This window comes from Budorcas taxicolor, chromosome 11 (assembly GCF_023091745.1).
Source record: "Budorcas taxicolor isolate Tak-1 chromosome 11, Takin1.1, whole genome shotgun sequence".
NCBI classification, from domain to species: domain Eukaryota; kingdom Metazoa; phylum Chordata; class Mammalia; order Artiodactyla; family Bovidae; genus Budorcas; species Budorcas taxicolor.
Window position 1 is genome coordinate 47,120,787 of NC_068920.1, and position 24,735 is coordinate 47,145,521.

At 43.6% G+C, this 24,735-nt stretch overlaps 2 protein-coding genes across 5 annotated transcripts in view; both read left to right on the forward strand.

Annotated features, from left to right (window-relative positions):
* The first annotated feature begins 4,733 nt into the window (after positions 1-4,733).
* The window catches only part of BTBD9 (BTB domain containing 9), a 409,506-nt gene continuing 389,504 nt past the window's right edge, over positions 4,734-24,735 (forward strand). The window contains exon 1 of one of the 4 annotated variants that reach the window (XM_052649115.1): positions 4,734-4,857. Coding sequence is in view for 1 of the 4 variants with exons in the window: in XM_052649112.1 (XP_052505072.1) it covers positions 4,996-5,001 (6 nt within the window). In the remaining 3 variants the exon portion in view is untranslated. Of the gene's footprint in view, positions 4,858-4,904; positions 5,002-5,136; positions 5,226-24,735 lie in introns of those variants that run through there. The other 3 variants (XM_052649113.1, XM_052649112.1, XM_052649114.1) reach the window with 3 other exon arrangements.
* Positions 13,005-14,464, forward strand: LOC128056353 (eukaryotic initiation factor 4A-III-like). The gene has a single exon (XM_052649116.1). The coding sequence runs from the start codon at positions 13,049-13,051 to the stop codon at positions 14,282-14,284; it is 1,236 nt and encodes a 411-aa protein (XP_052505076.1). The 5' UTR covers positions 13,005-13,048; the 3' UTR covers positions 14,285-14,464.

Below are 24,735 nucleotides of genomic sequence, written 5' to 3' on the forward strand. Positions count from 1 at the left end.
GTTGAGCTATTTTGAATCCTGAGAGATGATGCTGTGAAAGTGCTGCACTCAATATGCCAGCAAATTTGGAAAACTCAGCAGTGGCCACAGGACTGGAAAAGGTCAGTTTTCATTCCAGTCCCAAAGAAAGGCAATGCCAAAGACTGCTCGAAGTACCACACAATTGCACCCATCTCACACACTAGTAAAAGTAATGCTCAAAATTCTCCAAGCCAGGCTTCAGCAATACGCGAACCGTGAACTTCCAGATGTTCAAGCTGGTTTTAGAAAAGGCAGAGGAGCAAATTGCCAACATCCGCTGGATCGTGGAAAAAGCAAGAGAGTTCAGAACAAACATCTATTTCTGCTTTATTGACTATGCCAAAGCTTCTGATTGTGCAGATCACAATAAACTGTGGAAAATTCTGAAAGAGATGGGAATAGCAGACTACCTGACCTGCCTCTTGAGAAACCTATATGCAGGTCAGGAGGCAACAGTTAGAACTGGACATGGAACAACAGACTGGTTCCAAATAGGAAAAGGAGTACATCAAGGCTGTATACTGTCACCCTGCTTATTTAACTTCTATGCAGAGTACATCATGAGAAACGCTGGACTGGAAGAAGCACGAGCTAGAACTAAGATTGGCGGGAGAAATATCAATAACCTCGGATATGCAGGTGACACCACCCTTATGGCAGAAAGTGAAGAGGAACTCAAAAGCCTCTTGATGAAAGTGAAAGAGGAGAGTGAAAAAGTTGGCTTAAAGCTCAACATTCAGAAAATGAAGATCATGGCATCCGGTCCCATTACTTCATGGCAAATAGATGGGGAAACAGTGGAAACAGTGTCAGACTTTATTTTTTTGAGCTCCAAAATCACTGCAGATGGTGATTGCAGCCATGAAATTAAAAGACACTTACTCATTGGAAGGAAAGTTATGACCAACCTAGATAGCATATTCAAAAGCAGAGACATTACTTTGCCAACAAAGGTCTGTCTAGTCAAGGCTATGGTTTTTCCAGTGGTCATGTATGGATGTGAGAGTTGGACTGTGAAGAAGGCTGAGCGATGAAGAATTGATGCTTTCGAACTGTGATGTTGGAGAAGACTCTTGAGAGTCCCTTGGACTGCAAGGAGATCCAACCAGTCCATTCTAAAGGAGATCAACCCTGGGATTTCTTTGGAAGGACTGATGCTAAAGCTCAAACTCGAACACTTTGGCCACCTGATGCGAAGAGTTGACTCACTGGAAAAGACTGTGATGCTGGGAGGGATTGGGGGCAGGAGGAGAAGGGGATGACAGAGGATGAGATGGCTGGATGGCATCACTGACTCGATGCACATGAGTTTGGATGAACTCCAGGAGTTGGTGATGGACAGGGAGGCCTGGCGTGCTGCAATTCATGGGGTTGCAAAGAGTCAGACATGACTGAGCAACTGAACTGAACTGAACTTACTGATACTGTGTTAGAGTCACAGTTCATTCAATTTATACCTTGATTTGTTTTAAAAAGAACTATGGCAATTCGTTACCTACTTTTATGTTTATCTTCCTTCCAAAACTGTGAGTTTCTTGAGTAACTGTATCATATCCATATCCATAGTTTCTGGTCATAAGCTGAAAGATAACATACTGATTCTCACTGTGTGGTGAAATGAGGATTTGAAGTGTGCTGTTATAAGCAAATAAGTCTAATATGAAGTTAAGGGGACTCTCTGGGAATCTATGTGAAGATCACAGACATCTCCTTTGGTATATGGGAAACCAAAGTGTGGAATAGTTAAGTGATTTGCCAAAGGTTACTTAGCTAGTTAACGGCCAGAACCAAGACTGGAATCTCAAACTCCCATCAACTAGTCCAGATGGCAACCCACTATACTGACCTGCCTTTCAGACCCCAACAATTTAGGACATATATCTCTACTACCTCACTCAGCTGCAGTTGTTGCTCACCAATCACTCTTGTGTTGCTAATCCAGTCAGTGCTTTCCAGCCCTTCATATGCTTGCCCTGTTTGTGGTCTCTGACTCTGCTGAAACCATCTTGCAATTCTTTCCCACCTGAGCTTCAGAGGCACTACACTCACCTAGTTCTTTTATCTCTCTGGCCATTCTTCCTCAGACTTTGTGCGCTTCCATTCATCTGCCACAGCCTTAGTGCTTCCTGGGGATCTATCCTTGGTCCTCTTTATCGTTTCTTCTCTGTTTTGATTGATCTCATCCAACCCCTGGACTTAAATTACCAAATTATAAATTAACATCCTGTAAATTTATTTTAACTCAGCTTGTCTCCTCACTCACAAATCTGTGTAATAAACTGTTGATTGGATTTTTATTTCCCTCTGGATGTGAAGGTTCCCTCCATTAAGTCACAGTCACATTGCAGTCATCTCTGAAAGAACCTAATCAATTGCATTCTTTAAATGAAAGAGAATGTAGCAGGGGACCAACTGTCTATCTTTATTATGGAATGTATTCATTTCCTATTGCTGTTTTAACAACTTACTACAGAGTTGGTGGCTTAAAACAACATAAATTTATTATCTTACAGTTCTGGAGATCAGAAATCTAAAAATCGAGGCATTGGGAGGGCTGTGTTCTCTCTGAGGGCTCTGGGGAAGAATCTTTCCTTGCCTCTTCCAGCTTCCAGAGGCCGCCTGCATTCCTTGGCTCCATCTTCAAAGCTGGCAGTGCAGATTCTTATCCTCTTTCTCTCTGACCTCTGCTTCCATCCTCATCTCTCACTCTCTGACTCTGACCCTCCTGCCTCCAGCCCAGCCAGATAATCCAAGATAATCTCCCCATCACAGATCCTTAATATAACCCATCTGCAGGACTTCCCTGGGTGGTCCAGTGGTTAAGACTTCATGCTCCCAGTGCAGGGGGAGCAGGTTTAATCCCTGGAACTAAATCCTGAGTGATGTGTGGTGCAGCCAAAACAAACAAAAACCCAAGCCAAAATAGCAAAACAAACAAAAAGCAACTAAACAAACAAACAAAACCCTTCAAAGTCCCTTTTGGCACGTAAGGTAACATTCACAGCTTCTGGAGATAAGGGCATGAAAATCTTTCAGGACCTGTAATTCTGTACACTACAACTGAAAAAACTGGAATTGAATATTACCTGTGGACAGAGAGCTTCATAATGCTAAACTCTTGAATTAACTCTGCGGCTCTGGACCAAGCACCCTCAACCCCACCCCCAGGCTTCACTCCTGATGAATCAGAGAAGTACACAAAGATAGTTCCCTGATGGAAGCTTTCCTTAAAGAGGGGGAAAAAAATGGATGGGCTACACATATCCAGTTTCTCCTTTTAAATTCACCAATCAGGAAGCCACTGCTCCAGTGAGGAGTGAGCTAAGGCAGGTGCAGTGACATCTGTTAATAAAATATGTAATATGTGTATGAGTGTAGAATATTTCCCCAACAAACATGCCCATTTTTTAATACATCATTGTGCATGCCTGCATGCTAAGTCACTTCAGTCGTGTTGGACTCTTTGTGACCCAATACACCATAGCCTGCTAGGCTCCTGGAGAATCCCACAGAATACATCATCATACCCTACAAATCCGATCTTCCTACTGGCGGTGTCATCAGCATTATATGATTTCCTGGATTACAAACTGGTGGATGACCCAGATTCATTTTTCTTCACTTCTTGTTAAATGTTTCCACCACCTACCCCAGACATTCTAGAAACTTGGCCTACTCATTTATCCCACAGTCAGTGCTGTCAATGCTACCACCTTAACAGTGCTCACATCTGTCCCTTCCTTTACATTTCCTCTGCCAAAACTTTGGTTAAGGCTCTGATCACTTCTTATCTGGGGTACAGCAATGGCCTCATAACTGATCTCCCTGCCTCCAGTCTACTTTCACTTCCATACCTTTACTCAGGAAGCTTCCTTTGGCTGGAATTATGTCCTTTCTAGTCACTCTCTCCAAAGCCCCACACCCCAGACCTCCAGTAAGCCCAAGGGTCAAGCAGAACTGACCGTCCATCATTCCCGATAAGACTTGATACTAGGTTTCCCTGACTCCACAGTCTAGGCTCTTAACTGCTCTTGGTTGACTGCCTTCCTTATAATAAAGATACTTTAAAGTCTAGTGAGCTTTATACTTTAAAACGCACTTTTGCATGCATTATTTTGTTTTGGCCGCACAATTCTACAACGTAGGTAAGACAAGTATTGTTATCCTCACTTATAAAACGAAGAAACAAGAGTCGGAGGAATTCAAGGCCGGGTCCATCGCACGTTGCTGCGGAGTTAACGAGTGTCACTAGGCATTCTTTCACATTAACCTGCACTCAGACCCAAAGGTCCCGGTTCCTGGAAAAGCCTTCCTGTACTTATCAAAAGTAGCCGATGGGATCAGCTCCAGACGTGACAGCAGTCTGGAGACCCTGCCGTCTACCCTACAGGCGCCCGGGCGACCACGACGGGGACCACCCCGTTTGTAGTGACGCGATCGGTGACGCCATACAGTGACGTGAAGTGACGTAACGCACCGGGAGCCAGGTGCCGGCAGGGCAGCCACACCCTGGAGCCCTTTGATCCGGAAAGGCAGCGTGTCGGGCGGCTGCGGGAAAACCGCAAAAGCCGCGGGACGCGACCTCCCGGCCCTGAACCAGTGTAACCAGCCGGCCAGCCGCCGATCGGTTGCTACGTGACGCAAGCGCGCAGAGGCGCGTGCGCGGCCACGGCGGTGTGCGTGAGAGCGGACGCGCGCCGCGGCGGCGGCGGCGGCGGCGGCGGCGAGGACGGCGGCGACGGCAGCGGCCGAGGGGGCGGTGGCTACGAGGAGGGTGCGGAGCGGGCGGAAGAGGTGTCCGTGTGGGCCGTGAGGTCGCAGAGGAACATCGTGGGGGTGAGTAGCCGCGGCCTCGCGGGGGAGGTGGGGCCCGGCCGCACCTGCTGCGCGGGCCCGGGGCGCGGGGACGCGCGCCCCTCCGCGCTCCTCAGCCGCCTACTCCGGGGCGCGGGGAAGGGGCGCCGACGGGGGCTGATGAGGGTCAGTTCCTGGGCGCGGGCGCTCCGGAAACCGGCAGCCTGCGGCCGGCGGAGGCTTTAGTTCTGGAAGCGTCTGGGGCGTCTGGGGGGCCTCAGGGCGGCACTGCCAGGCTCCCGGGCCGAGGAATCTGAAGCCCGAGAAGTCCGGCTCCCTGAGCAGCCTCGCATCCTGTCTGAGACGAGGCTGCGCGAGACTGAAGGCGAGGAGGAACCGGGAACGCAGTGGTTGGTGTTCGGATAAGTTGGGCCCTGCTGGGGCCCCTCAACGCCCCTGCCCTGGCCGGGCTCCGAGGAGGAGCCGGTTGTTATGGAGAGAGTTGTGAATCAGTGCCCGCCCGCCGCGTCAGACACACCCACGACCGGGGGCAGGAGATCTGTCACTGTGGAGAGGGGGCGGGCAACTTGTTGCCTGGTGTTTCCAACTTCAGGAGTTGTGTGCACGTGTTTGATGCACGCTGAAAGCTTTGTCGGCGCTTAGCATTTTATCACGCTGTTGCTACAGATTTTGAGGCCAAGGGGTGGATAGACATCCTTAGTTCTTCCTCCAAATAAATCAGCTGTTTTATTTCCCTCAACCGTGTTGTACTTCTGTCATTATTAGGGCCAAGTAACTGTGGAGGCGCTGCCTTTTATTTTCTTTAAAAGAAGTACAGGCTTGGTATTTACTAGGCAGAAAACACAGATTCTGTTCAGCGTGTGGCCTGGAAATGTTGATGGTCGGATAAGCCTGATTGGGTGCCGCTTATCATCAGCCCAGTGCTTTCTTAGTGCCTTGGACTCCCTCGCCTAGTGACCATGCTCAGGAGAAAGTATTGGAGGTAGGGAGGAAGTCAGTCTTTTCTGATCGTTGATGAAGGCAGTGCCTAGAAACGGTGGAAAGGTAGGCTGTACTGAAATTTAATCATGATTTGTGCAAGAAAATTGAAGACAATAACTTGTAACTTCTCATTCAGTTCGAAAAGTCTGTGATTCAGTTTCGCAACTGAGGATCTGTAATGTTTGTCACTTGAAGTTCTTATCTTGGAGCCAGTGATAACCTTGCTCTGTAGCTCTTCAAGTACTGAGACTTCAATATTTTTTGTGCTCTGGACAATAGTAGCTTTTAGGACAGGATCACATTTGTTTCCTTCAGGGCCATGTCTCCAGCACCTGCAAAAGTGCTTGCCACAGAGAGTAGACACAGTAGATATTTATTATATGTGACGCTGTGGAAAAGTTGTGTATCAGTGCTTAGCAAGCGTTTAGCTCAGTCCTTCAAGTAGTTAATACATATGCTGCCTGTGCCCAATATTATGCTATATGTGGGAGGAGGATTGTGGGATTACAAATGACATTGAAAGACCTGGCTTTTTCCCCTTAAGAGTGAAAACAGTATAGCTGGGAAAATAAAGCATATTATATAAAATAATTATGAAACCAGATGAGGCAGTCTGTAAACAGGTACTCTGTGAGGTGCTATACTTTAAGTACAGTACAAACTTAGAAAAGATTGATCTCATCTTTGGAAAAAGTGGAAACTTTCTTTTAGAGATAAGTCATATGTTTGAGAAAATAGTGTGAATTTGGTCACCGGGGGAATATATTGCAGCGACTTATATGTCCCATGATAGGGGATAATTGGAGAGAGAAGGTTTAGCAGGTTCGGGAGGGAAAGTGTTAAGACTCAGGCAGGCTTATCAGCATCCCACTGATAAACAGAGCCTGCTTCCTGGGAGGGATGGGAGTTGTGTTACTCAGAGTAGAGTCTTAGACAAGAATAAGTGTTATCCTTACTTAAAATGAAAGGATATTATAGTTGAACCAAAAGCAGGTATACCTCTGATTTCAGTACTAATTTGAATAAATGCCTCACTACTGTGCGCTTACCTTATGTATTTAGTCAGCAGTGCATGCCCTCGTTTCTAAAATCTACCTGATGTTGCTGGGGCCGTTCTATTGGAAATGTACTGAAATGATGTACCCAAAGCAATTATCCAGCTACTCTCAGTGACACAGTTTTCCTTGGGATTATCTCTTATAGCGGTCTGTGATGTTTGTAGTTCCTGCTGATCCTGTAAAATATACAAATCATGTTAGCTGGGAAAGGAGTCTATTTGAAGGATACTCAAAAATATTGACAAAAAGATTTTGAGAAAATTGCAGATGCTGCTGCTAAATATTGAACCTTCACTCTTTATCTTTTGTTGTAATGTGAGCTTTCTTTTGAGTGTTGCATAAACCTGAACTTGAATTGCTAACCTGTGTAATGTTGCAACACCAAATGTTGCATTATTTAACAACTCAGCAAATACTTATCGGGTAATGGCTATGGCTGGGCACTGTGTTGGGTGCAGGGACAGTGAAGGAAACACAGTATACCTGAAATATCAAGTGTTATCAGAGGAGACAGACATTAGCCATGACATGTCACAATAAGAGCTCACTGTTTTTGGAATAAATAAAATGCTGAAGGAATAGATTACTTTGGCTGGGGAAATAAATTGATAGAGTCAGGGAAAACTTTAAAAATGATGGAACTTAGCCCTGAAGGTTAATTAATATTTTGCCACATGGAAAAGGAAAAACAATCATTCCGGGCAGAGGGGAGAGTATAAGCAGAATTGCCAAAGATTAAAATTAAGTGGTAAAACTTTGAGTTCTTTTTTGTAGGCTTCTTGTATGACAGAAGTGATGAGACAGGAAAGGTATGGTTGGAGCCAAATCATGAGGAAGTCTTTTATTCAAAAAAGCCTAGGCCTGCCAGCACTAATCCTGTGTTGGTGATAAGAGAATGGTGGAAGATAGAATAATCAGATCAGAAAGTGAAGAGGCAGTTCATGTGCAGAGTTGCTTTAGAGTGGAGAGGCAGGGAAACCAATTAGGATGTAGGTCAGAGGTGCCCATATCTTGAAGAGGGACAGTGGGAATGGACAGCTTGTAAAGATATTTTAGATGTTAAAATCTGTGAATGTTATGGACAGCTAGAGGTGAGAGAGACTGAGAGGTCAAAAGTGGCACTGATGATTATGAGGACATTAGATTAGAAAACACAGGAGGAGGAACAGATTTACAATGGAGGGAAGAAATGATGGCATGTTAATTTTAAGGCCTCTGTGTGGAGTTTAGAGAGGTCCATTAGCTAACTGGAAGTTCTACTCCAGAGTTTATCAGACTTTAGAAGTAATTGTCATATAACTGACAGCTTCCAAGGCTACCGTGTAGTAGCATTCTAGGACTTAATATAGTCTTTGGAGTTAGGAAAACCCAAAGTCAAATGCTTATGCCTCTGTTGATTAGATTGAGTAACCTTAGACGACTTACTTAGCATCTCTAAACCTATGTTTTTTTTTTCCCCCTGAAAAGTGGGGTTAATAATACTTGAATTGTTTTGGCAATTAAGATAGTATGTACACAACAGGACAGTGCTTGGACAATAAATGCTTAATAAATGACAGCTGTTGCTGTTAGTTGTTGTAATAGTTACAGCTGCAGAGATAGTGGAAGAAGATAATCCTACCCAGAAAAGTTGAGAATGAGAACTGGAAAGAACATGGAGTGGAACTTTTGGATGGTTTCTCAAACTTGAGCATTCATCAGAAATACCTGGAGGCTTTGGTAAAACACAGATTTCTTGGTGTCCCACCTCCACAGTTTCTGATTCAGTAAATCTGGCAGGGGCTCTTGAATTTGCGTTTTGAATAAGTTCCCATGTGATGGTAATATTGTTATTCCCGAGAACCACTGATTTAGAGGATTGGTGAAGGAAGAGGGGCCAGCATAGAGGCTAACGAATAGATTGAGGTTGATGGAGGATTCAGAGAAAGTTTAGAGCAAAATAAGGAAGTAAGAGCCTGGAGAACCACCATTCTGCTTTCCAGTTCCATGAACTTCAACTCATTCTTATTTCTGTTTCATCCAGAGTTTGGTATCATGCTTGGCACATAACATTGTTTGAACGAACCTTTGAAGCGTCTTAACAATGTCCTTGTGGGTGATTGCAAGTACTAACATTCCTTCATCCTCTTATATCTCTGCAGTTTCACTGAGAAGATACTGTTTCTAATTTTATAGAGACACATAAACACAATAGCTGCAGAAAATTTCTTTCAGATAGATGAGGCATAACTAGGTGCTTTTGACTCTGAATTAGATGCCCCCGCCCTCTTCTAAATGTCAGAGAGCCCAGTTAGAAAATAATTGTCAATAACAAGTGCCAAGACTCTGCTCAATGTTATGGGGCATCCTGGGGGGGAGGGAAGTTTGGGGGAGAATGGATACAAGATATGTACGGCTGAGCTCCCATCACTGTTCACCTAAACTGTGACAACATTGTTAATCAGCTATACCCCAATACAAAATAAAAATTTTATTTTAAAAAGTCTGAACATTCTGTCTTAAAAATATGCCAAGATTATAATCTGTATCTTTTATTAGGTACTTTGAAGGTTTATAGAATAAGAAAATAATATACTTTGTGTACCTGGGATGTTTACAATAGGATGGGCAAAACTCAAAGGAAAGAAACAGAATGAAATAAAATCACAGAAATGTGGATGGAGGGGTACAGGAACATAAGGACTTCTTTCTTTGCTGATGTACTTTGGGCCTTACATGTCTTGTGTACTCATCTAGCACAAATGTTAGTGCTAATACCATAGATGTTAGTCCTACATCTATGATAGGAAGTTATGAGGGAGTTCTTCTGTTTTGCTGTTGTCATTTGGTTGCTCACTTGTGTCCAACTCTTTGCGACCCCATGAGCTATACTATGCCAGGCCTCCCTGTCCTTCTCCGTCTCCCGGAGTTTGCTCAAACTCATGTCCATTGAGTTGGTGATAGCATCTAGCCATCTCATCCTCTGTTGTCCCCTTCTCCTTCTGCCTGCAATCTTTTCCAGCATCATGGTCTTCTCTAGTGACTCGGTTCTTCGCATGAGGTGGCCAAAGTATTGGAGCTTTAGCAGCAGTACTTCCAATATTCAGGGTAGATTTCCATTGATTGACTGGTTTGATCTCCTTGCTGTCCAAGGGACTCTCAAGAGTCTCCTCCAACACCACAGTTCAAAAGCATCAATTCTTCAGTGCTCAGCCTTCTTTATGGTCCAACTCTCACATCCATACATGACTACTGGAAAAAATATAGCTTTGGCTATATGGAACTTTGTTGGCAAAATGATGTCTCTGCTTTTGACTATGTTGTCTAGGTTTGTTATTGCTTTTCTTCCAAGGCGCAAGTGTCTTGTAATTTCATTGCTGCAGTCACCATTCATAGTGATTTTTAGCCCAAGAAAATAAAGTCTGTCACTGTTTCCACTGTTTCCCCATCTATTTGCCATGAAGTGATGGGACCGGATGCCATGATATTCATTTTTTAAATATTGAGTTTCAAGCCAGCTTTTTCATTCTCCTCTTTCACTTTCATCAAGAGGCTCTTTAGTTCCTCTTCACTTTCTGCCATTAGCATGGTGTCATCTGCATATCTGAAGTTATTGATATTTCTCCCAGCAGTCTTGATTCCAGGTTGTGCTTCATCCAGCCTGGTGTTTCGCATGATGTATTCTGCATAGAAGTTAAATAAGCAGGGTGACAATATACAGCCTTGATGTACTCCTTCCCCAATTTTGAACCAGTTCATTGTCCCATGTCTGGTTCTAACTGTTGCTTGACCTGCATACAGGTTTCTCAGGAGGCAGGTAAGGTGGTCTGGTATTCTCATCTGCGTTCCAAGATATGCAGATGATACCACCCTAATGGCAGAAAGTGAAGAAGAACTAAAGAGCCTCTTGATGAGATGGCTGGATGGCATCACTGACTCAATGGACATGAATTTGGGCAAACTCTGGGAGGTAGTGAAGGACAGGGAAGCCTGGTGTGCTGCAGTCCATGGGGTCACAAAGAGTCAGACATGACTGAGTGACTGAACAACAACAAATCTGCATGTCTGAAGTTGTTGATATTTCTCCTGACAATCTTGATTCCAACTTGTGATTCATCCAGCCCAGCATTTTGCCTGGTGTACTCTGCACAGAAGTTAAATACACAGGGTGACAATATACAGCCTTGCTATACTACTTTCCTAATTTTGAACCAGTCCATTGTTCCATGTGTGGTTCTAACTGTTGGTTCTTGATCTGCATACAGGTTTCTCAGGAAGCAGGTAAGATGGTCTGGTATTTCCATCTCTATAATAATTTTCTAGAGTTTATTGTGATCCACACAGTCAAAGGCTTTAACATAGTCAATGAGGAAGAAGTAGATGTTTTTCTGGAGTGCGCTTGCTTTTTCTATGATCCAACAGATGTTGGCAATTTGATCTCTGGTTCCTCTATGTTTTCTAAATCTAGCTTATATGTCTGGAAGTTCTCAGTTCACATACTGTTGAATCCTAGCTTGAAGGATTTTGAGCATTACCTTGCTAGCATGTGAAATGAGTACAATTGTATGGTAGTTTGAACATTCTTTGACATTGCCCTTCTTTGGGATTGGAATGAAAACTGCTGTATAAGGAAATCAGACAATAGTTGTGCAAAGATAGAAACACATTGAAAAGAGATTTCAGGAGTTAAATTGTAGCTAGACCTGTTAGCTACTCAGCATGCCTCATTTGGCTCTTGTTCACTCAATTTATTCTTTCTACTAACATTCATTCATTAAGTATATACTACGTGCCAGAGACTGTGCAGAGTGCTACACATAGAGTAATGCTAATTGCTCTGGTTATCCAACACTGGCTTCTGTTAGGGATCTGGTGGCTCCGCGGTAAAGAATCTGCCTGCAATGTGGGAGACTTGCATTTGATCCCTTAGTTGGGAAGAACCCCTGGAGGAGGAAATGGCAACCCACTCCAGTATTCTTGCCTGGAGAATCCCATGGACAGAGGAACCTGGCAGGCTACAGTCCACAGGGTCACAAAGAGTCCAACGTGACTGAAGCGACTTGTCAGGGCATGATATATACCTTTGTGAAAGGAAGATCTGATGCCTGAATTTTACAATCTTAAGACTATATTGTTATGAGTAGACATTAAGAATATCCGTTGGAAGGACTGATGCTGAAGCAGAAACTCCAACACTTTTGCTACCTGATGCAAAGAGCTGACTCATTGGAAAAGACCCCAATGCTGGGAAAGATTGAGGGCAAGAGTAGAAGGGGCTGACAGAGGATGAGATGGTTGGATGGCATCACCAGCTCAATGGACATGAGTTTGAGCAAACTCCAGGAGATAGTGAAGGACAGGGAAGCCTGGCATGCTGCAGTCCATGGGATTGCAAAGAGTTGGACATGACTGAGTGACTGAACAACAGCAAATATTAATATGAGTAGACACTGAGGACTTGAAGATAAATTTTTTCAGCCCTATGTATGCTAGAGCCATGAGAGAATATAGAGATATACAGAAAATTTTTAAAATTTTATTTATTTTTATTTTTGGCTGCGCTGGGTTTCATTGCTTTGTGCGGGCTTTCTCTACTACTGTGTTGTAGTATGCCGGCTTCTCATTGCGGTGGCCTCTCTTGTTGTGAAGCATGGGCTTTGGTCGTTACAGCACACAGGCTTAGTAGTTGCAGCGTGCAGGCTCTAGGGCATGCAGACTTAAGTGGTTTTGGCACAGGGTCTCATTAGTTGGGGCTCTTGGGCTCTTGAGTGCTGGCTCAGTACTGTGGTGCTCAGGCTTGGTTGCTCTGCGGCATGTGGAATTTTCCCAGAGCAGGGATTGAACCTGTGTCCCCTGCGTTGTCAGGCAGATTCTTACCACTGTGCCACCTGGGAAGTCCAGAAAATTTTTTTAAAGCAATCAAATAATATATAATTTGGTAGAGGAGAAAAACATTTCTCTCAGTTCATGAACTGAGAATTCCAGATGTTCAAGCTAAATTTACAAAAGGCAGAAGAACCAGAGATCAAATTGCCAGTGTCCGTTGGATCATTGAAAAAGCAAGAGAATACCAGAAAAACATCTGTTTCATTGACTATGCTAAAGCCTTTGACTACTTCCTGGCGGCGGCGGCGCGGGGCCTTGCTTCCGATTTCCGCTGCGGCGCGCGCTCGGCTCTCAGGCGGTTCGGTATCATGGCGGCTACGGCCACGATGGCGACCTCGGGTTCGGCGCGGAAGCGGCTGCTCAAAGAAGAAGACATGACCAAAGTGGAATTCGAGACTAGCGAGGAGGTGGACGTGACCCCCACGTTCGACACCATGGGCCTGCGAGAGGACTTGCTGCGCGGCATCTATGCCTACGGTTTTGAAAAACCATCAGCAATCCAGCAGCGAGCTATTAAGCAGATAATTAAAGGAAGAGATGTCATTGCGCAATCCCAGTCTGGTACAGGCAAAACAGCCACCTTCAGTATTTCTGTCCTCCAGTGTTTGGATATTCAGGTTCGTGAAACCCAAGCTTTGATCTTGGCTCCAACAAGAGAGTTAGCTGTACAGATCCAGAAGGGCCTGCTTGCTTTGGGTGACTACATGAATGTCCAGTGCCATGCCTGCATCGGGGGCACCAATGTGGGGGAGGACATCAGGAAATTGGACTACGGACAGCACGTTGTCGCCGGCACACCTGGGCGTGTCCTTGATATGATTCGTCGCAGGAGTTTGAGGACACGTGCTATCAAGATGTTGGTTTTGGATGAGGCTGATGAAATGTTGGATAAAGGTTTCAAAGAGCAGATCTACGACGTGTACAGGTGCTTGCCCCCAGCCACACAGGTGGTGCTCATCAGCGCCACACTGCCCCATGAGATCCTCGAGATGACCAACAAGTTCATGACCGACCCCATCCGCATCTTGGCAAAACGTGATGAACTGACTCTTGAAGGCATCAAGCAGTTTTTTGTGGCTGTGGAACGGGAAGAGTGGAAGTTTGACACCCTGTGTGACCTCTACGACACGCTGACCATCACACAGGCTGTCATCTTCTGTAACACCAAGAGGAAGGTTGACTGGCTGACGGAGAAGATGAGGGAAGCTAACTTTACAGTGTCGTCCATGCACGGGGACATGCCCCAGAAGGAGCGAGAGTCCATCATGAAGGAGTTCCGGTCAGGTGCCAGCCGAGTGCTCATTTCTACAGACGTCTGGGCCCGGGGGCTGGACGTGCCCCAGGTGTCCCTTATCATTAACTATGACCTGCCCAACAACAGAGAGCTGTACATACACAGAATTGGGCGATCCGGTCGATATGGCCGAAAGGGTGTGGCCATTAATTTTGTAAAGAATGATGATATCCGCATCCTCAGAGACATCGAGCAGTACTACTCCACTCAGATTGATGAGATGCCCATGAACGTTGCTGATCTGATCTGAAAAATCTGCTCACTGGAGCCTCTTCATCTATTTTGTATCACTTTGGAAATATTTAGAGGCGGTTTCTATTTAACGGGGTTTGTGCGAACTCTATTCTTAAACCACCTCTCTCCCCACCACCTCACCCCAGAACGAACTCTGGAGATGGGGCTACCTTTTCTTACCCACGTGTAAATAATGCATTGCTTTCTTTTTCATTAAAAATTTAAAACTTTTTTCCCATTAAAAAAAAAAAAATAAAGCCTTTGACTGTGTGGATTACAACAAACTGTGAAAAATTTTTAGAGATGGGACTACCAGACCACCTTACCTGTCTCCTGAGAGACCTGTATGCAGGTCAAGAAGGAACAGTTAGAATCAAACATGGAACAACAGACTGGTTCAAAATTGGGTAAGGAGTACCTCAAGGCTGTATGTTGTCACCCTGCTTATTTAACTTATATGCAGAGTACATCATGCGAAATGCCAGGCTGGATGAAGCACAAGCTGGAATCAAGATTGCTGGGAGAAATATCAATAACCTCAGATATGCAGATGACACCATGCTAATGGCAGAAAGTGAAGAGGAACTAAAGAGATTCTTAATGAAAGTGAAAGAGGAAAGTGAAAAAGCTGGCTTGAAACTCAACATTCAAAAAATGACTAGTGGCATTCGTTCCCATCAAGTGAGTGAAAGTTGCTCAGTTGTGTCCGACTCTTTGAGACCCCATGGACTACACAATCCATACAATTCTCTAGGCCAGAAAACTGGAGTGGGTGGCCTTTCTTTTCTCCAGGGGATCTTCCCAACCCAGGGATCGAACTCAGGTCTCCCGGATTGCAAGCAGATTCTTTACCAATTGAGCCACAGGGGGAGCCTTGTCGGTCCCATCACTTCATGGCAAATAGATGGGGAAACAGTGACAGACTTTATTTGTCCACAGCCATGAAATTTAAAAGGCGTTCATTGGAAGAAGAACAATGACAAACCTAGACAGTATATTAAAAAGCAGAGACATTACTTTGCCAACAAAGGTCTGTCTAGTTTTTTCAGTTTTTCCAGTAGTCATGTATGGATGTGAGAGTTGGATCATAAAGAAGGCTGAGTGCTGAAGAATTGATGCGTTTGAACCGTGGTGCTGGAGAAGACTCTTGAGAGTCCCTTGGAGATCCAACCAGACCATCCTAAAGGAGATCAGTCCTAGGTGTTCATTGGAAGGACTGATGTTGAAGCTGAAACTCCAATACTTTGGCCACCTGATGGAAGAACTGACTCATTGGAAAAGACTCTGATGCTGGGAAAGACTGAAGGCAGGAGGAGAAGGGGACGACAGAGGATGAGGGCTGGATGGTATCATCAACTCGATGGACGTGGATTTAAGCAAGCTCCCTGTACCTCCCTGGTGGCTCAGATGGTAAAGTGTCTGCCTACAATGTGGGAGACCTGGGTTCAATCCCTGGGTCGGGACGATCTCCTGGAGGAGGAAACGGTAATCCACTCCAGTATTCTTGCCTGGAAAATCCCATAGATGGAGGAGCCTGATAGGCTACAGTCCATGGGGTTGGGAAGAGTCAAACATGACTAAGCGACTGAACAACAAAATAGAATATGATATGTTATATAAATATTGATCACAGTCTAGGTTCTCTAATATTTGAACACCCGAGTGTTCAGTTTCAATTTCAGCTTGTAAGCTTTTATAATATTCCAGAAACTATAGTGTGTCATAAATCCTTATTAATCTCCTGGGCTACCTTTTGGGTCTTTATGTGACACAGGAAATATTCTGGCAGTCTGTGTCCTTGTTTTCTTGGTTTGGAAATATAGTTGCTTCTGCTGCTGCTGCTAAGTCACTTCAGTCACATCTGACTCTGTGTGACCCCATAGATGGCAGCCCACCAGGCTCCCCCGTCCCTGGGATTCTCCAGGCAAGAACACTGGAGTGGGTTGCCATTTCCTTCTCCAGTGCATGAAAGTGAAGAGTGAAAGTGAAGTCGCTCAGTCGTGTCCGACTGTTTACGACCCCAGTGTAGCCACCAGGCTCCTCCATCCATGGGATTTTCCAGGCAAGAATACTGGAGTGGGGTGCCATTGCCTTCTCCGTTGGAAATGTAGTGCATATAAGCAAGAACAGTCAGCCACTGTTTATCAAGTGGTTGCATTATGCTAGGCCTTTTCTACTCATAATTGGATATTATCCTCATTTTATTAATTAGGCAGCTGAGTTTCAGAATGGGGAGAACAGTTTGCCTGTGTTTGTTACCAGTGAGGTGGGACAAGTTTGCAGCCCCATGCTTGGTCTCCACAGCCGCGCTTTTCAGTGCCGTCAGCGTGGGACCCTAGCAGGGAAATAACTAGACGAAGAAATCCAATCTTGTGTCTGCTGATTTGGGGGAAGTTGTTTGAGAAGTAAGACTTTAAATAACTGCCTGAATGATTGAAGCAATTTGATAATATTGTTAGAAATGGAGAGGAAAATGAGGTAGACAATTAAAGGCCCCCATGCGGATTTTCCTGTGTAGACCTGCTTTATTTGACCCAAAAGTTTTTGGTTGACTGACAGGTTATTTTACATAAACATTCAGATTTCCCATTCTCTATGCATAGGTGCAGTCTTCTGGAGGAAGAGTTGTACTTTTCCAAGCTAATGACATTTAAAGTAAATTCAGAACTCCTTTTTTATCACTTAGTGAAAAATGTCTTGGTGCTTCACCCCAAATTGAAATTTCTCAGCTAATCGTCTTTCTTTCCACACCACTTATTCCTTTCACTCACTCAAGTGTTTATTTTTTAAATCTATTTACAAGCTAGATACTTGTGTATATATTCTACTTCTGGTTTGATGTTCTTATTCTGATACCTTTTGAGTCCAATTTTATACATTCCTGGGAATAGTGACTATAATTATCTTTGTAAAGCATAGTTGATTTCCACCAATGTCATAATAAACTTTTAAGTAAAGTTAAAATTATAAAAATGGACAAATATTAAACCCTGTATTTGTTATCTATTGCTGTGTGACAAACTGGGGCTTTCCTGGTGGCTCAGCTGTAAAGAATCTGCCTGCAGTACAGGAGATGCAGGTTTGATCCCTGGGTCTGGAAGGCCCCGAGGAGGAGGAAATGGCAATACATGCCAGTATTTGTGCCTGAAAAATCCCAAGTATTCGTGCCTGAAAAATTCCATGGAGAGGAGCCTGGGGTTGCACAGTTGGACAGGACTGAAGCGACTGAACATGACATGTAACAAATTACCTCTAAATTTAGCAGCTTAAAATGACAAATATTTCTTATCTAACAGTACCTATGGGTGAGAAATTTAGCTGGCTGGATTCTGACTCAATTGTAGACATTCTGTGACAGGTCATCTAAAGACTTGAAAGGGGCTGGAGGATCTGCCTCCATGATGGCTGCAGCCTCAGGTCTTTGTAGGGCTGCTTGATTATCCTCACAGCATATCAGCTGGCTTTACCCAGAGTAAGTGATACAAGAGGAAACCACATGCCTTATATACCCTATCTTGACGACACAGTGCCACAACATTCTCTTTGTTGTAAGTGGGTCACTGAGTCCAACCCACATTCAAGGAAAGCCTTTTAGGCTCCACCGTTTTGGGGAGGATGTAAAAAGTTTGTAGACATGTTTTGAAACAACCATGGATCTGTCATATGAAGTCGTTTTCTCAGCTGAAATTGATTACCTTTGTTGTAGCACGTGCTGTAGTGTTTCTGACTTGTGTATTCACGGTATTTTCTGGAAGGATGCTTTGGAGAAAAGGTATTTTTTGAAATGTGAAGCAAGGTTTTATAAATTAAGTTTCGTTGGTGATTTTTCTTTTTTTTTCCCCTGAATTTCTTTTTTTTAAGTTAATTTATCTATTTGACTGTGCTGCATCTTAGTTGTGGCATGTGGAATCTAATTCCCTGAGCAGGGGTTGAACCCAGGCCCCCTGCATTGGGAGTGTGGAGCCTTAGCCACTGGACCACCAAGGAAGTCCCTACAGTAGCCATTTGACTTTCAGAAGGCCTTCCTGGCCTTTCAGCTTATGAATTGCCCTATGTGAAGCATGGGGGCTGCTGCTTGGGGAGGCCCAGGCCCCATGGGCATAAGTTGTAGGTAGCAAGGTGACCCATCTGTATCATCCAGAACTGAGCTGGCACCATTGTGCCCCAGGCCAGGACAGTGTCCCCTGCCCACTGTTGGATATTTTCAAAATTTTTGCATCTTATTAGCTTTATTTCTAACATAGCTGGAATCTATTCCAATTAAGAGGTTATTAATGGCTTTGATAAGAACGGTTTCAGTGGAGCAGTGGGCTGACAATGAGACTTTAGTGGATTCAGGAGTGAATTGCAGGTTAGGAAGAGGTGACCGCGGGTAAAGATAATCTTATGAAAAGTTGAGTAAATACTGGAAAAGGAATTAGAAACTATGTGTAAAGTACAGTATTGAAAAACTGACATAAGATTTCCCTGGTGGTGCCGTAGATGGGAATCCACCTGCCAGTGCAGTAGACGTGGGTTTCACCCCTGGTCTGGGGAGATTCCACATGCTGCAGGCAGCTAAAACCTGTGTACCACCACTACTGAAGCCCAAGTGCCCAGAGCCTGTGCTCTGCCTCGGGAGAAGCCACCACAGCACGCAGCCCGTGCACCACGACCAGAGAGGAGCCCCTGCTCACCGCAGCTAGAGAAAGCCCGTGTGCAGCAATGAAGACCCAGCACAACCAAAAAATAATTTCAAAAAACTGGCCTATATGCTGTCCACCTTTGCTAAGCTGATATGGGCTCAGTCCAGCAAGCTGAAAGTATTTTAAACCGTTGAGGGGTATAGGCTTAACTCCTGAGGCTTGGAGTCAGCTGCTTCCTCTGCAGCCTCCTAGTGAGTCCTTCTGTTCATGAATGAAATATACAGTTTGCTCTAATTTGTATATCAATGCAGTATACCTTGGAGAAGGCAGTGGCACCCCACTCCAGTACTCTTGCCTGGAAAATCCCATGGACGGAGGAGCCTGGTGGGCTACAGTCCATGGGGTCACTAAGAGTCAGACACGGCTGAGTGACTCCACTTTCACTTTTCACTTTCATGCATTGGAGAAGGAAATGGCAACCCACTCCAGTGTTCCTGCCTGGAGAATCCCAGGGACGGGGGAGCCTGGTGGGCTGCCGTCTATGGTAGGCTGCCGTCTATGGGGTTGCACAGAGTTGGACGCAACTGAAGCGACTTAGCAGCAGCAGCAGTATACCTGTCAGAAGATCATTGCCAAATGTACATCATCCTAAATGATGTTTTGGTTAAAAAAAATAAAAAATGTGATAGGGCAAATTAGTGGAGGAAGCCCAGGGCAAGAAAAGGATAGTTATGGGGTATTACATGTCAAGCATATACTGTATCCTTCATGTGTTTTATATTATTTCACTGCATCTTCGTACTACCAGGGTTGTGGTTATCCCCATTTTCTGGTTGAGGAGATTTAGAACCCATAGCCTTATCTCCCCTTACCTTATCCTAGTTTCTGCCACTGGTGGCTGTAAGCTTGGACAGTTTCCTCAGTTTCCTCATTTGTAAAAAACCATGGTTATGATCCTTAAGTCCTTTCTAGCTCTAGGCTCCTGGGAATCTGTAAATGGTTACTAAATAGTGTTGCTATTGGTTATGAAAAAAGGCTATGCAGGGTATTTCCCCCTCTCAGTGAATTAATAACTTAGTGGTAACACTGTCCGGTTGTCCAGACTAAAAAATTTATTTTCCCATCACACAGTGTGTACCCATTATGTATGTGGCCTTAGAAGGCTACTGTAAAATAAATTAAGTAAATGGGCTCGGTGACAGGCTCTCCATCAGTTGTTACTAGCCCTGGGCACAGAGGCTCAGAGCTACCTGCGAGACTGTGACGATTTTAAAGTGTGTTATAGGTTAAGTACTAAGTATTTTTATTAATTTAGAGAGTATTTGGCATGTGGCCTTTAAAAATTACATTATTATGTTATCATAAATCTTGATTAAGGCAACAAAATGTATTTACTATGGCCAGCTTCACAGCTGGGGTGAAATATTTTATAGTGTGTATAATGAGCCGCTAGATGATGGTGAGTCTCTGTTCACATCTGAAAAACGAGAGTTGGGAAATTAATTAGAAGCTTTAAAAGTCTATTTAAGTGTGAAAATTAATTTCAAATAACAGTATCACGTGCCCAGTGAGTACTAAATAATTGAGAAGGAGGAGGGATAAAAGGAAATTTTGAGGCTTTCAAACCTTCTTAAGTCCGTTTTGGGAAAAGGTTAGAACAACGATATTATGCTACTGTGATTTTCAGAGACATCCTTTACAACATGATGTGTAAAGAAACAAAATTAGCAAGTAGTAAGCATTTTAAGATTAAATATCCTAATTTTGAGTCAGTGTGTTCTAGATACAGTGTCCTGGCAAGCAGAAGCTATGGTTATGGACTCTCTCCTCAGAAGGCATTATGAAAATTTATAGAGACAGTTTGGTTTTCTAATTTGGTTGAAATGCATATTATTTTATTATAAATTATTAAAAAATCTCTCCTTTGTAGCTAATGTATTTTTTATAAGTAACTAGTAGGTTCTCAATCTATGAATTTTATTACAGAACAGTAGGCAATATAGCAAAATTTTTATTATAAAAAGTGGGTGTTGAGTCTGATAGGGTTGATGGCCACTGCATTAGTTTTCTGTTGATGTGCCACGAACTTAGAGCTTGAAACTGCAGCCCCTCATGATAATTTCTGTAGTCAGAAGTCCAGGCATGGGATAGCTATATTCTCTGCTCTGGGTCTTACCAGGCTGAATTTGAGGGGACTGCAGGGGCTGTGGTCTCATCTGAGATTCGGGGTCCTCCACCAGGCTCTTTGGTTGTTCGCAGAATGACTGAGGTCCTCATTTTCTTACTGGCTGTCTGCTGGGGGTCCCTCTCAGCTCCTAGAGGCCACTTTCAGGTCTTAACTACAGGGCTCTCTCACAACCTGACAACTTCTTCAAAGCCAGCAGGAGAACCTCTCCAGTTGACTGGAGTGTCTCATATAAGGTTGCCTGATTACAGGATTGACTATAACTATGCCAAAGCCCTGTGGTCTGAGGGAGCTTATCGTGTGCCAAGGAACGTTAGGGAAATGACTGTGGAGTCAGAAGGGAGCCAAACTCCATAAGCCTCCAAGGCCTAGTTAAGTGTTTTTCCTTCTCTTGTATTTAGAGGCTTGGGAAGCCACTGAAGGTATTTAAGTGGGGATGAGAGTCATGGAGGGGTTGAGGGAAAGAGTTCATAATCAGTTTTAGAATGTGACATTCAGTCTGGTTGCTGTATGGAGACAGTTTGGAGTAAAAACAGAGAGATGGGTTAGAAAGATGGTCTGAGTGAGAGGCAGGGTGGTATGGACTAGAATGAAGTTGCCAAGAAGTAAATGAGTTTGAGAGCTCATTTAGGAGGTAAAATTAAAAGGCTTGCTGAGATTAGGTATGGGAGGTAAGGTTGAAGTAGATGTCATTCTAGTTTCCATAATTGGGTTCACAGAGCTGGGGAACATTGTAGGGCAGGTTTTTTAGTGGCAGAGATGTGTAGGGAGGACAAAGTGAATTTTGAAGTACTTTTGAGGTAACCAAGTAGAGAGATAAACTAGGCAGTGGGCTGTTGAGATCTGGAATTCAGGGAAGAGAGATGTTAATATCTATATGGCCTTTTTTTGTTAATTTTGAGGGCTTAAATATGCTAGAAACTGTATTAGCTACTGGGAATGTAAAGAGGACTAAGACATTAATTCAGTATTTGTTGCATGAATTCGTTATTACTCTCTGGAAGTTTGCTTACTAATAAGACAAATCACTAACAAGATCACTGGATGCTGTTGATGGGGCAGTGATGGAGGAAAACAAGCTGATTTCAAAGCACATAAGAGAGACACCTGACGCAGACTGGCAGTATCAGTGGAGGCTGTTGCTGAAGGGTGTGAGGTCTCTTCCTGAACCTCGAAGAGCAGGCGAATTTAGCCAGATGAGGAGAATATAAGAATTTCCAGTAGTAAAAGCTTGATTGTATGAGAGAAGACAATGAAATCTCAGAAGAGCCAACAGTTCCAAATCCCTGGTTTTCACTATAGGCTGGACAAGTGGTGGTAAGGCAGCGTCTGTGCTTAAGTTGGGTGTTTATGTGGTGGTCTGGACCTCTGATGTAGCTGGCTTTGCTCTGCAACCATTTTGGGAAGAGAGAAGAGTGTTCAGTAGTTGGAACAGACTTCAGAGAACTTTAACCCTTTCTTCTCATTTACGAGTGAGGTTACCAGTAGCCAAGGAGTATACTTGGCTGCTACCTTGTTAGCAAATCTGTCTCCCGGTGTCCAAGCTGAGCTTCATCAAACTGCTGCAGTAATGGCCATGCCCTTTTAATTGTGTGTTTCCATGTCCTCTGACACATTCATGTGGAAGAAAGTGTACTGGAAATACTCAGATGTGGCCGCTGAGTAGTGTGGGTCTCTATGGGTGCTGTGTCTTTGGAAGAGAAACGTGAAATTCTCTCTGGACTGTCTGTGTTTGTGCCCTCTTTCCATTTTTTTATCCACTTGTCTCTGTCCTTTTCCCCCCTCATGTATTAGCGAATAATAATAATAGTATAGTGGAGTGATAATAGTGGTTAATACTGAACATTTATTATGTGTCAGGCACCATAGTGATTGTTTTACCTTACTTAATTCTACCAGCAGTCCTGTAAGATATAGTACTTTAGTACCACCACATTTTATAGAAGAAAACATGGAGGCTTAGAAAAACAAGGCTTAGAAACCCACTGTGTCAAGGGTTATACAGTAATAAGTATAACTGGTGCCACGATTTGAATTCGGGCAGTGTGACTCTGGATACTTTTTACTCCCTTTTCTAATACAATTTATAAGCAGTTCTGCCAGGAGAAACATGATGGGAGCTACAAATGCAAGCTATGTTTGTAATTGAAGCTTTTTAATAGTCATGATGAAGGAAAGAAAAACAGGTCAAATTAATTTAGAGATATTTTTATTAAGCCTAGTATATCTAAAGTATTGTCATTTCAACATCTCAGTGTGAAAAAATAAGTAAGATGTTTTCATAAGTCTTTGAAATACAGTGTTTATTTTATAGCATGTCTCAACTTGGACTAGCCATGAATTCAAGGGTTCAGTGACTAGGTACCATTTTGGCTAGTGCAACTCCAAGGGGGCAGGAGAGTGCATGAAAATTCTGTCCTGCTGAGTGGAGAGAGGGAGAACCTGCTGAAAAATCTGCAGATGAAACCAATGAAGAAGGCAGAGTGGTAATTCCTGAGTCTTATCCAGCAAGCACAGGCAAGTGGAGAAAAATTTTCTCTCCTATCGCCCTGAAGCTAAATGAGGTATCTTTTTTCTTCCCACATTGAGACTCAGCATTTTTGTATAGTGTTATGGGTAGTTTCCAGAGTGGTCTGATCCTTAAGTACTTTTGGGAATAAAGATGCATTTGTGACTGGCCACCAGATGTTGGAATGTTGTTTCTGTGGGAAACACTTAAGAATTCTAAAACCTATACATTACTTGTTTTTGGAATGTCATCTTCTGTTAATTGTGAAAGGGGTAAGATTGGAGAACAAACGGTAGTGATCACTTGCTGTGTGATTGCTTTAAGTTACAGGTGTTACAGCACAGGAGAAAAGCAATTAGCTCTTCAAGTTTGTATTTATGGGTAATGCTCATCACCTGTTACTTTCTTGACCCTGTAGCTAGGCGACACCCAATTGCTTGTTGAGTTGAATATTAGCTGAGAAGCAAATATACCTGGAACTGAGCTGTGTGAATCATTTCCTTTGTGAACTTTTCATTCTTAAACACTTGCTTTCCTTCAGTCCTTCCCCTTAGAAAAAGCAACACGGGCTTATCCCAACAAGCTAAATAATACTGGCATGTAGAAAGAACAGTCCTATCCTTCCTCTGTTCTGAGAGTGCAGACCTGTGCACTACAAAGCACGTCAGCTGGTGTTCTACGTTTTTGTGGATGGAAAAATAAAATAGTGATATAGCAAAGATTTTTTACCGGAATGTTAACTCTCAGGACTATACTGTTGTTAATGCTTGTTTACATTCTTGAAGTATCTATAGAGTTTGCAATAGAAAAACCATAAATCACAAGACGCTTAGGAAGAGAACACCAAGAAAGGTGCTGCATAATAATTGTGTTTTAAGTTTTAAAATACTTGAAAAATATGAGAAACATCATGCAAAGTGTGATACGGAATATAGCCTTGATTAGCGAAGTGGAAATTTGGAAACCAAACACCTGTTGAATATTAGAGGGGGGCAGAACGTCTTAATGAAAACATTTGGTTGTAAACTGTTGAGAGAGATTTTTAAGATGAGCACATGTATTTTTATAATCAGCTCCTGAGAGTGACTTGGAGTCCCAAGTTTCTGTCTCCAACCTGTGTGGTTCATTTCATTCCAGTGTGACATTTG

Coding starts and splice junctions, on each gene's coding strand:
- LOC128056353 (XM_052649116.1), top strand. CDS start 13,049: ATGGCGGCTACGGCCACGATGGCGACCTCGGGTTCGGCGCGGAAGCGG.